The 13,380-nt window shown below is 45.7% G+C and overlaps 1 protein-coding gene across 2 annotated transcripts in view; it reads right to left on the bottom strand.

Moving 5' to 3' along the window:
- LOC117058283 (sodium channel protein type 4 subunit alpha-like) overlaps nt 1-13,380 on the bottom strand; it is a 98,765-nt gene that overhangs the window by 19,228 nt on the left and 66,157 nt on the right. For both annotated transcript variants that reach the window (XM_033169348.1, XM_033169347.1), the window contains exon 16: nt 9,714-10,160. In XM_033169348.1, coding sequence (XP_033025239.1) covers nt 9,714-10,160 — 447 coding nt within the window. The remainder of the gene's footprint in view (nt 1-9,713; nt 10,161-13,380) is intronic.

Raw genomic sequence — 13,380 nt, 5'->3', positions numbered from 1 at the left:
TAGTACAGGAGAACAATCCTGAAGCCATTTTGTCCCTCCCAAATTGACCTCAAATATTTATCTGCAAGGAGGGAGGAAATAGGTGAATGAATGAATTTATTATTACAGTCACAGACCAGTTCCGGCTCACTTACAATATCAGGAAAATCATAAAACATGATAGGGATACATTGAATTGCAATAGCAGCAGTTAAAAATATATAAGTTAAATCTTAATCACTAAAATATAACCTAAAATTGTCCTTTAAAACCTTAATCATTTTGGTAATACAGCTTGTTCCCTAAGTTTTATGGCAGTCGCACAGAATTTGGCCACCCTTAGCGTGATCTCTGGATCCTTGTCCAAGAGTTTTAGACACTGAAGTTCAGACCTGTCACGGCAACCTTGCCTTTGTTGTTGCTGTAAGTGATAGCCGGCTCGGTTTTCTGGCTTCAAAAGCATTTATTTCTACCTTGCTAATTACAGAGTCATAAATCACGTCTACTCCCTTCGCTGCAAACGTCCTAACTGCTCTCTTCCGTTTCGCGCCCTTTCCAGCATAAGAATTTCCGGGTGGCTCGGAAATGACGTGTAAATCTCTTTTTCCCTCTCTTGCTCCCCTCCCCCTGTTTATTACTGACGTCAGTATTCCCTCTTTCTTCCGGTGATGTCTGCAAGAGAGGGCTGTCAGAATCGGACGTATCTGTTGACATTAATGGAGCCGGTTCTCGATACCCAGCCTCCTCCCCCTGCCTGTCTACTTTCCAGCTTTCACTCCCTGTTCCTCCTCCCACGCTCCCTTCCCGATCCAGGTTTGTCTCCGTGACAAGACCCATTTAGAGATTTTTGTATAACAGGGGAAAAGGAAATGGGGAAACTTTCCATTTGTCTTTGGACTGTAGGGGCTTAGCAAACTTATCAATATGCACAAGAAATTCAGGAACTAAAGTATTTACCATCTCAAAGGAATGGCCAGGCTACCCAGAAAATTATCAGGTATCCTGGCAGACAGGAGAGAAGCAACACCCCCAAATTTCTGCTGGAGACGGCCTCCTCCTGTGATGTATGTATGATTTTTTTTTGGGGGGGGTATTCTTGGGCTAGAGGGTGGTCAATTTCAAAAGTCTTTATAGGGGCTTGCACACCATTGTTCGGGGTTCTCCTCCCTCCTGCGTGCGGTGAGTGGGGACCCTGTTGCAACAGTTTATTTCCTTTAATAAAGATCAGGCTTACTAGCTGCTTTGCTTTCAATATAATCTGGTCGGCCTCTGCTTTCTCTCCAACCAACAGAGATCTCCTGAGGGACTCTATACAGGCTCTAGATACCCCATAAGCAGGGAATTAGAGGTATTTTTTCTTACAAACACTTGTTCTCTTATAATGGCAATGGTGCCCAGCTGAGAGGATGCCAGAACCGAGTTCTGGCTCATAAAAAGCGCCAGGGACATCCTATTCCAACATTTCTCCAATGAAAATAGAGATCGAAACAGAAACCAGGACAGCTTCTGTAAATCCGGGACTGCCCCTGGAAAATAGGAGCACTTGGAGGGTCTAGTTTATATAACATCATCAGTTCCTTTTACTGAGGTTACCAGGAGACACATGGGAGAGATGTGCGCTAGCAGCCACTTACACCTCCTTAGCCCTTTGAGGTGGCTTTCTGGCTCAGACGAAAGGAGTTTCCTAGGTCTTAGACTGCTATTAATTGGGGCTTACCTCTGAGGGCTTATGCACACTTACCTTTCTCCCATGCTTTCCAAACACGACCCACACTTTAAAGCGCTGTGTTTGAGCGCTCTTCCTCCCAACCCCACAAGTTTTCCCCACGGCAGCCTACTCTTTAAAGCTGAATTGGAACAAACAGCAATCTGCAGAAAAGCTGAATTGTCGTTTGTGGCACTTTAGTTCTAAAGAGCAGGTTTTCATGGGGAAAGGTGGATCTTTTTCCAGTATTTTTAGTGCAACATACATACATACATTTTTGCATGCAGTTTTGATGAATGTGCATATTTCTAAAAGCAACTTTGCCTGACGTAATGCATTTGGTGTGTTATGTTCAACAATATATTCATTTTTATGCACACTTTAACCTACTATATTGTTATAAGTTGAGGGGGACCCCCCAAACCCTAGAAGGCTGGAGTCTTTCCTGCAGTCAGGATGCCCCAGAATAATACAAGCCAGTGCTCAGTGTGCCATTTTGTTCCACTTGCGTTGCTAGATGGTTACCCAAGCAATTTAGAGATCTGTTCTGCTTTTCTTGACTTTATCTGACAAGAGGGGTAGAGATTTTGAAGCACACCTTAAAAGTTCCTGTTTTTGGATTTTCACAAAACATATACTCCAAGGGAAGACTGCCATTTGTTGGCGTGCAAGAGGGACAACACCCAACACCTCTGATAATATATGTTCACGTTTGTGACCTTGCTGGAACTTAAGAGCTAATCCAAGTTAGCCAAAACAGCTGTGAATGGTGCCAATCCAGAGCTAGACACGCCAGAGGTCACCCTCCAGGCCATGCGAAACTAGCATTTACTTTCACCCGTGTTATAAGAAAAAAACTGCTCCTTTTCCTTTATGGGGTACCCAAGAGCCCATATAGAGTCCTTCTGTAGGTTCTCTATCGGTAGGAGAAAATAACAGAGGCCAATCAGAGAATATTGAGAAACAAAGCAGCTAGTAAGCCTGATCTTTACTAACTGTTGCAATAGAGTGCTCACAACCACTTTCAGGAGGCAGGAGGGAAGCCCTTATATAGACAATTTAAATTGCCCACCCTGGAGCCCAGGACCACCCCCCCCCCAATACATCACACATACATCAGAGAAGGGGTGGTCTATAGCAAAAATCTGAGTGTGTTGTTTTTCCCCTCTCCTGTCTGCCAGGATACTTGATATTGGATCATTGACAGCATTACCATTTGTCGACTCTTTTGTGATGATAACTACTTAATACCTGAATCCAGGTCACAGGCTCAACCTATTCATACACAGACACACTTTTAAGATGGGATTTGTGAACAAAGAGACAATGGGAAGGCTTTTCCATTTCCTTCCTCTTTGCAGAGAAATATTTGAGGTGACTGAAAGAGTCAAAATGGCTTTTGGGTTTTCCCCCCCCGTACTGTTTCCAGACATGTGGTTTATATATTTTTGTATGTGTTTGCCTTGTACAGTTATGAACATTTATTTTATATAAGACCTTAAGATTCCCATAACAACCTGTATATTCTGTAATTGGACCCTCCTGCAAGGAGTACGGGTTCACAAACACACACCACCTCTTTCAAGCAATGGAGGAGGAGGGGATTTCCCAACCTCTCCAAAACAATTTTTCCTTCCAAGCTTCAAAGCCTTTGCTATCCCCTTTTCAGCCAGCTCTCTCGCAGTTGGACGTATGACAAATAACCTGAGATATAATTAGTACGGTCGAGTTAGGTTCTCTGAAACATCTATAGCTCGGCTTACGTGGAAGAGCTTTTAGGTCAAAGTTTATGCCAGTTCAGAAATGGCGAAATTGACAGGAGCTGGAGGCAGGCAGGTTCCCTCTACCCCTAGTGAGCACCTATGTGTTAAATCAAACCTATGGGTAGGCAAACTAAGGCCCGGGGGCTGGATCCAGCCCAATCGCCTTCTAAAACCGGCCCGCGGACGGTCCGGGAATCAGCGTGTTTTTACATGAGTAGAATGTGCCCTTTTATTTAAAATGCATCTCTGGGTTATTTGTGGGGCATAGGAATTCGTTCATTTCCCCCCCCTTCAAAAAATATATAGTATGGCCCCCCACAGAGCATCCAGGGAAGAATGTGTGGGTCCCACCAACTGCCCAAGCACTGCAGAAAGAGGCGGGGTGGGGTGGGGTGAGGGCAGTGGCTGAGGCCGAGAACGAGCCGAAAACTGAAGGCAACTTTTATCGTATGGGGTGGACGTGTAAGGTAGTAAAATAATTTTGGGAAATGATTGTTGGGAAATTCCATTCCACCTTAAGTTGCAGACATGGAACTGTTGTGCGTCACATGTCTGTTCATACACCAGCACAGAGTGCTGGGAACTTCTGTTGTGAAAGCCCCTTCCGCCCATAGAAAGGAGGGGGGATTGCAGGCATCACGAGCCCTTCACGTGCACAGGGGATGACTCCATCCCCTGACGCCATTGGCTGAGCCCTGGGCGTGGCGCCTGGCTGGCCAACCAACCGGTGTGGCCAACAGGCGTGGCTTGCTGCGTTTAAACAAGCGCGCGGCCAGGGCTCAGCCTCTTGCTCCCTGCTCCCAGCTGACACGCTTTTGCTTTTGCGAGACTCTCTGAGGAGACAAAGGAAAGCTGACTTTTTTTTTTAGTCCTGATTTATGCTCAATAAGTCTGCTTGTAGATATGCTTTCACAAGCCTCTCCTTGCCACTTCTGTTGCGCCGCACGCTTTGCTAATATAGTGTGCTCAGGCTTTTGAAGTCTGGGTCGCTGATTTTATGTTGCACCAGAGATGGGGGATTGTCCAGCAGGTCGGCTGAAAGGGCATGATCCAGCTGGGGGCTAGCCAGCTGGCCTCCCGATTCCCTCTGGATGCCGACAATGATATACAATGAATTAGGGGGGGGGGGGAGTTTAAAATAACTTTTTCTAAAAAACAAAAAAAAAAACCGAATCCTTTCTTTAAAGAATTCTAGGTGCTGAAATCCCAAGATTACCGTATTTTTCTGTGTATAAGACTAGGTTCCTTTAAAAAGTCAAAAATTAGGTGGCGTCTTATACACAGATACATCTCCCCCCATTTTCTTAAATCTGAAACCCCCAAAATAGGGGGCGTCTTATACATGGAGACAGAAAAATATGGTATTTATGTATGCAACCACAGCTGCACAGATGTTATTGGCCCAGAGATGGAAAGAAGATAAAGTCCCGACCAGAGAAGAATGGCAGATGAAATTGATGTATTATGCTGAAATTGCTAAAATGACCAGAAGAGTCAGAAATCAGGAAGACCAAAATTTTAAGAAGGAATAGGAAAAATTGATAATTTATCTCAAAAAAAATCATTGTAAACAGTTAAAATCATTAGTAGGATTGGAATAAGTTTAATGGTGAATTTTGGATATAATGGAGATGTAAAAGATCTGGATTATTATAAAAGATGCAGGAGGAAATGACTAACAATAGGGGCCACAAAGGGGAGGAGGGGGAAGTCCAGGAGATTCTTTGGCATCTCGATTTTATGACATATGTTGGATATGTGAGTGTAAGATGTTGATTTGAAAAACCAAATAAATAAATTTATATAAAAAAAGAGAGAACGAACCGCAAACTATAAGCATCTGTTTGCAAAACTGGCTGCTGGCTGGGGGCCTAATTTGCTCTGACACTGGGGAGGGGAGGAGCTGGACGAGAGACCCTGACAGCCCCTCCGCCCCCTAAGTCCCAAGTCACTGCTAAGGAACATGATACGTCAACAAATAGAGGAGGACTTGGCAGGGAGGCGAGGGTGAAGAAGCATGCATGGAGACTAATTTTTCAAGTGTGCTTATAAATGACTGGGGGAGGTGAAGGCAGAGGAGCCTAAGGGTTAAGGAAACTTGCTGACCCCCCTACAATTGGATCTGGCGTTAATACCCCAGTGGGAGTCATCTGTGGACATGTGACGATGAGCCTTGGGAGGTGGGCCCCACCCCCCATAGAAAAGCTGCTAGGCTTTGTAGCCTGAGCCATCGCACCTTGTCTCTAAAAGTAACTAGGAGAGGCACGGCACTAATGAGCCCCAGGAATTACCCGTATATACCCGAATATAAGCCGGCCCGAATATAAACCGAGGCACCTAATTTTCCCACAAAAACCTGGGAAAGCTTATTGACTCAAGTATAAGCCGGTTCACCTTTGCCGCTGTGGAGGAGGAGGAGGAACGAACAGCCCTTTGGGCTGCTCCTTCCTCTTCCTCCTTTGCCAAGTTTGCATTTATGCGAGCAGTTCAGGAATGGAACAAGCTGCCTGGGGAGAGTAAAGAACCGCTGTTCTTGTACGCTTCTTAAGGAATGGTTGACTGGGGAGAGCGGGTGGCGGCACGAGCGGAGAGAAAGGGCTTCTTTTTCGCCGCCCCCACCGCCCGCCTCACTCAAGTATAAGCCGAGGGCAGCTTTTTCAGCACAAAAAATGTGCTGAAAAACTAGGCTTATACTCAAGTATATACAGTATATATGAAAGCTGGTCACAGTCTGATGTCACACAGTTACCAGCGGAGGACTTGCCTGCTTTTGAAGATAAAAGTCTAGGCTAGGGGTGGGCAACCTAAGGCCCGGTGGCCAGATGTGGCCCAATCACCTTCTCAATCCGGCCTGCAGACGGTCCGGGAATCAGCATGTTTTCACATGAGTAGAATGTGTGCTTTTATTTAAAATGCATCTCTGGGTTATTTGTGGGGCATAGGAATTTGTTCATATTTTTTCCCCTTCTGCGCATGACATCATTTGACGCATCTGCGCATGCGCGAATGGCCGAACCCGGAAGTAACGCGTTCCGTTATTTCCGGGTTCGGCGCGTTCGTAACCTGTGTTGTATGCATCCTGAAGCATTCGTAACAAGAGGTACGACTGTACTTGGAAATTGTTTGGAGACTGCAAATGGTCCAGCATGCAGCTGTGGCATGTTAACAAGCACTCATCTGGGGACTATAGATCCACTGGTGCTTTAAAGGCTGAACTAGTGACCGGTTAGGGCGCCTCCACACTTTCACTTGACCCATATTTTGATCGCATTGCGTACCGATTAATTCCTCCAGGTCCAAGCACTTTCCTTGCCGTTCTGCAGTCGTGCCATGCAAAAATCCCACTGAAGCTTGGCTAAGCCGAATCTCTCTTCAGGTTTTCTGCATGTCTGATAAGATAGGATTCAGCGGGTAAGATCGATTTTATTTTTTTGCAAGGCACAGCAGCGGAAGGATAAGCTCTTGGGTCTGGGTGTCAAGGGACTGGCTGGACGACGGGGAATGGCGAGAGGCGCCAGCCGGGAAACCCCCGCAAGGGAAGCCCCAGAGGAGGAAGGATCAGAGCCCGGGGATTGGTGGTGGGACACTGAGGAGAGGTCAGAGGGAGAATTGGATGCTGAAGGGGCAACAGGGTTTAGCGAGCAGGAAGAGCTGGTGACGGGGAGCAGTTCAGACTCTGAGGCTGAAGCAGAGGAGGGGAGGTCAAGAGGCTGCTGAAGAATCCAGGGAGTCTCCCTCTTTGGCTGTGACAAGCTCCCCTCCCCGCTGGTCCCCAAGAAGGCGCAGGATAACGAAGAGAGCAGAAGAGAGGCCAGAGGTCCACAGGTGCAGTTTGAGACTGCTTGGGAAATATCCAGGAGAGGAGGAGCCTTAGGAAGGGTGGAAGGCAGGGACCTGCTGAGAAGTATGCTGTTTCCTTGAATAAAGAAGAAACTTCACTGGAAACAGAGCCTTGCATCTTTCATGCTGACCTGCGTCTGACTCCAGCCCTGACAGTGGGGGAATTAATCGGGGCACAAAATACTAAAGTGTGGAGGAGGCCTTAGTGTCAGGGCTCAGTTCAAAGTGCTCTTTTTGCTTGTTTAGAGTACATTCTACACGGTCCTTCAACACATGAACTCAGAGCAGGTAGAAATAGTTAAACACACACACACACACCAATACAGCAGCAAAATAAGATAAAGTATGCAGAACCAGTCTCTCGCCAGGTTAAAAATCAGAAAGTTTAAACAGAAGGCCTGAAAAGTCCATTCAATCAGTGTAAGGCAAGTATGTGTGACTTGGCCAAAATGGCCTCACAGGCCCAATGGAGGAGTCTGGTGGGAATGCCCAGTTGATGTCACGAAGCATTTCACCATCTGTCCAGGACTTAAGCTCTATCTGCACTTTGAACTTTTGCCAGTTTTATACCAGCTGAATAGTTATGGGTGCCTGCAAATAATCCTAGGAATCCTTAGACCAGAGTCTGAGAGAGATCATTAGCCCCCGTTAGGAACACAGGAAACTGCCTTCTCCTGAGCCAGACCTTTGGACCACCTAATTCTGGACCATTTACAATGATTGACAGAAGCTCTCCTGGGTTTCTCCTACCTGGAGATGCCGGGGATTAAACCAGGGACCTTCTGAAGAGCTGCAAAGGGAATTATGGCTAGGCCCATTCAAGTCTGTAGTATGGATAAGGTTGCCAGCTGGGGGGGAAGGCAAGGGCTCCTGCACCTTTAAAAGTAGTGTTGAAGTAGACATTTCAGCAGGTGTTGCTTGTATGAGCTACACCAGTATACCTGAAAGAGCGTCTCCACCCCCATCTTTTTTTTTTTTTAAGAATTTTATTTACGGCCATAGGCCCATACAAGTAAAAAAAAAAAACCAAAAAAAACCCACATAGATAACAACTTGTGCAAGTGGGAACAACAGCCGCTAAAACCCACAGTAACAATAAAATACAATAAAATAGAATGGCATACTAAGCTCCACCCCCATCGTTCAGCCCAGACACTGAGGTCCAGCTCCGAGGGCCTTCTGGCGGTTCCCTCACTGCGAGAAGTGAGGTTACAGGGAACCAGGCAGAGGGCCTTCTCGGTGGTGGCTCCTGCCCTGTAGAACGCCCTCCCATCAGATATGAAGGAAATAAACAACTATCTGACTTTTAGATGACATCTGAAGGCAGCCCTGTATCGGGAAGTTTTTAATGTTTGATGTTTTAATATTCTGTTGGGAGCCGCCCAGAGTTGCTGGGGAAACCCAGCCAGATGGGCGGGGTAGAAATAATAAATTATTATTATTTATTACCTGCTAAAATTCCCTCTTCTTCGCAAGTATTAAAGGTGCAGGTGCTCTCTCCTCTTTTCAGTTATCCACCCTAAGAAAGGGTAGACTCTTATAGGTAGGAGAGGCTTTACTGTGTTACACAGCGGAGCCCATTCATTCACCTCTCCAAAGTATCCAAAATGGCTATATAGTAAAAGAGAGGACACGTACAGAGCAAACCACCCTCGACTTCAGACACTGACAGCGCAAGCCCATGCATGTTTACTCAAAAGCAAGTCCTATTGAGGACAACTCTCAAGTAAGGGAACACAGGATTGTGGCCTAAACATTACTGCAGCAGAAATCCTTTACTCTCGAGTTTCCTTTGATGCTCAGGCACACCTTCTGCTTTCAGAATGGCCTGCAAGAGAAATAAGCTTTCTCTTGCCAATTGAAATGGTACATTTGAGTTTCCTCTCCAGGTGGGCTTTAGGAAAACCAGCCAGACTGGGCAGGGTATAAATTATAAATTACTACTACTACTACTACAAATTAATAATAATAATAATAATAATAATAATAATAATAATAATAATAATAATAATAGTGCTTTTTCTGGGGGCACGCAGAGGTACGCATACCCCTAAACGTTTTGTGAATCTTGGTACTTGTCCATTTACCGTATTTATTTTTCCCGATTTGAACTATAAAATGGTGATTCTCATGAGTCAAAATGAGAGTAACTCTAAACACTTTTTTTTTTAAGAGCACCGATTATTATTATTATTATTATAAGGTGGTGGAAGAGCTCTTGGACCCGATCAGAGCATCAAGCCTCCCTCCCTAAGTCAGGCAGAAGCTCCCCAGGTTTGGGGAAGGAGGCAGCAGACTTTAATACTTTAATACTCTTAATTTACGGGGAGCATTTAGGGGACCAGTCTAGTCCCCCTAGTCCACTGACTGCACACCACTGAGTAGCTTTGGGTCTGCCTCTATCCTCTTTGCGATCTAGGACTCACCTTGGTGTCCTCGGCAGTCTCTTCTCCTGTGTCGGTTTCGTCATACAGGTCAGACTCCTCCGAGGCTATCGGGACATGAATGGTCAGGTGAGGATTGTTGATGAAGTTCATATGGTCGAATTCATCGATGCGTGGCTCTTTCCTGGCTACCCTGTCCATGGCTATCCCATCCATGTAGTCGGGTTTGAAGTCCTGGCCTGTGTCCAAATGGTTGAGGACAAAGTTTTCCTTCTTGCTGTCTTCCTGGTCTTCGGCAGGTGGCTCGGCCTTCTTCTCCTTCAGCTGCCGGTGAAGCAGGAGGAGGGCATGTTTTTTCACAAAGTCGATCCCCCGGGTGATTCTGCCAATTGCGATCTGCAAGTTGTTCATCTCGCCATCGTCGTCAGACGCTGCCAGGCTGTCGGCGCTGAAGGAGCTGAGCAGCAAAGCTAAGAACAGGTTGAGCACCTGGAAGGAGAGAGAGAAAAAGCAGATGCCAGCTCAATGTTCACGCTCCCATCGTCTTAACTTGCTTCATTACACAAGTATGTGACTTGTGTGGAATATTTACAGATCTCTCCTTAGGGCTCATCCACACGTACCTTTCCTCTGTGCTTTAAAGCTCCTTGTCCAAGCACACACATCGTTGTTGTTTTTTTGCTCTGGAGGTTTTCTTGTGAAAAGCCACTCTTTAAAGCAGAATTGGAGCAAATGGAAAACCTGAATAGCCATTTGCTCTGGTTTATCTTTAAGAACAGACCTTCCAAGTACAGTGGAACCTTCGTTTTCCAACGTAATCCGTTCCGGAAGACCGTTCAACTTCCGAAACGTGTGAAAACCGAAAACTGAATGTGGAAGCCTCAATACAATAGGGAAACTCAAAACGGAAACCACGTAGTACATTCGGCTTCCGAAAATCATTCGAAAACCAGAGCAGTTACTTCCGGGTTTTCGGCATTTGGGAGCCGAAACATACGACAACGGAGGCGTTCGACAACTGAAGTTCCACTGTATCCCTATTTTCCAGGGGCAGTCCAGATTTACAGAAGCCACCCCGATTTCTGATTTGATCCTGGAATGTCCCGCTTTTCCCTAGGACATCCCGATTTTCATCAGAGGAATGTTGGAGGGTATAGAGTTATGCGACCCCCGAGCCTTGGAGATACTGTAAGTAATTAGACAACCTTTGGAAGACATTTGAAGGCAGCCCTGGATGGGGAAGTTTTTTTTTAATGTTTAATGTTTTATTGTGTTTTTATATAGGTTGGAAGCTGCCCAATGAGGCTGCGGCAGCCCAATCAGATGAGCGGGGTATAAATAATAAAATTATGATTACGGAATACGACGTCCCTATTTTCTTCGGCGAAATATTGGAGGGTTTGGGTACTGGTAGGATGGACTGATGTACAGTAACATCAGCAAGAAAGCGGAATGTGTTTGCTGAGGAGAGCCAGCCTCCTGCCCACTCACAGCTGTCGGTGTTTGTGCCTCTCCCCTGCCAGGAGCACATTTGAGACGGGACTTTGCTGATATTCAAGGTCGTCGGCGTGGCTATTTGCACATGGCTCATGCCTCATGACTTAACTAGGACCTTTATATAAACCCCTCCAGTTTCCTTGCAGCTCTCGGGTGCTTCTCTGAAGCGCCAATTGCAGCCAAGAGCGCCGCTGGCTTGCTGTTCATAACCCTAAAGTTTCCTCAAGTCATTTGCTTTTTCCGCTCGGTGACTTCCGCCATTTCTCTCATAATAAACCTGCATCGGAAATGCCAGAAGTGATGCCTGGGGGGTGATGCCAGCTCAGGGCACTCTAGAAATATACCGAGTGCAGAGGCCAGACCACAAAATTCCAAAAATGAGGGTACCGGTATTTGGAAATGGGGAAGATGGGGTGAAAAGTATCTTCTGGGAAATATTACCCCTGCAGGGAGTTTGACATTGACCAATACAATACTTTATTTGTAGGTGAGTAGCCCATATATTACAAAGGGACTGTTTTTATGTATAGCCGTGGTTCCCACAGGGGTGCAATTTGATTTTTAAGGGGAGCAATTCGAGAATGAGTTGTTAACAGTGAATGGTCTTTTAGGCTTCCTCCACATGAACGGGAGTTCATTTTTTGAATAATAAGAATTATATGTCCCGGGGGGGGCGGGGTCAGGATTTTAGAGATGTTTAAGTGGGGCATGGCCAAAAAAAAAGGTTGGGAACCACTGGCATATAAGGAAGGTTTTAATGTTTTATTATATTTTTATATATGCTGGAAGCCGTCCAGAGTGGCTGTGGCAACCCAGTCAAGTGGCCGTGGTACAATTATTAATTATTATTATTATTATTATTATTATTATTATTATTATTATTATTAGGCTGGTGGAGCACAAAGTGTGGAATGTTAGGAATTCATGCTAATTGCAATTTAAACTCAGGTAGGTAGCCGTGTTGGTCTGACGCAGTCGAAATAAATTAAAAAATTGTCCAGTAGCACCTTAGAGACCAACTAAGTTTGTTCTGGGTATACGCTTTCGTGTGCATGCACACTTCTTCAGATCCCTTTAAACTTCAGGTTCTTCAGATGCAATTTAAACTGTTACTCAACCACCAAGCAGCCAAGTATCCACAGACACAATTAATTTCCTTCACATTATGTAATACATTTTTATCCCTCTGTGTTTGCTTCTCATTATATGATAAAAAATATTATAAAGTCGGAAATGGGGGAGAGTGGCAGCTGAAGGCAGGCTGAAAGTCGGATGTACTAACCTAGAAACCCAGGGCTATTATTATTATTTTTTTAGTGATGCTGTGGAGAACCACTTTGCACGTGCTCAGAGGCACCTTATCATTACACAAGGAATGTGCTTGTCAGTTTAACAGGACTGTGTCAGGGAAGCTGAACTGCAATTGGGGAGGAAGCAGCCAGCATAGTTTAACCTGTCCTTTGACAGCGTTACCAGTGGTGCTGCTGAGGAGGGTGCATTGAAAGAGGGTAAGAAGGCATTTATTACGTTTCCACGCATGGGCTTTTCCCTTGCCTGTTGGTCTTTCTGGTATGTATGTAAACTGCTTAAAGGTTCCACTAATGGCATAGAAGAGCTGGGGGGGGGGGAATCACATCTGGCAACCAATGTGCCCCTTTGGTTTCAGATAGTACATAGATGTGGGTGAAGCTGTGGTCTCAACTACTGAGCCTAGGGCTTGCCAATCGGAAGGTCGGCGGTTCGAATCCCCGCGACGGGGTGAGCTCCCGTTGCTCAGTCCCCGCTCCTGCCAACCTAGCAGTTCAAAAGCATGTCAAAGTGCAAGTAGATAAATAGGTACCGCTCCAGCGGGAAGGTAACCGGCATTTCCGTGCGCTGCTGTGGTTCGCCAGAAGCAGCTTAGTCGTGCTGGCCACATGACCCGGAACAACCGTCTGCGGACAAATGCCGGCTCTCTCGGCCAGTAAAGCGAGATGAGCACCGCAACCCCAGAGTCGTTCACAACTAGACTTAACTGGCAGGGCTCTATTACCTTTATCTTTTTTAGTACATGGGTAGACGAGTCTAAAAAGCCCGGGACACAAATTTAGCAGCTCATTTACCAGAAGTAGTATATTTAGCGTTAACTCTGGAAGTGTACTCAAGATTCCGATCAAACTAAGCCTCCCATTGTATCTTTTGCTCTAGAAGGCTTTGTTTCGTCAAACTAAAG

This window comes from Lacerta agilis, chromosome 14 (genome assembly GCF_009819535.1).
Source record: "Lacerta agilis isolate rLacAgi1 chromosome 14, rLacAgi1.pri, whole genome shotgun sequence".
Taxonomy (NCBI): Eukaryota; Metazoa; Chordata; class Lepidosauria; order Squamata; family Lacertidae; genus Lacerta; species Lacerta agilis.
Note: the sequence above shows the minus strand (reverse complement) of the source record. Positions and strands in the feature narration are given on the sequence as shown.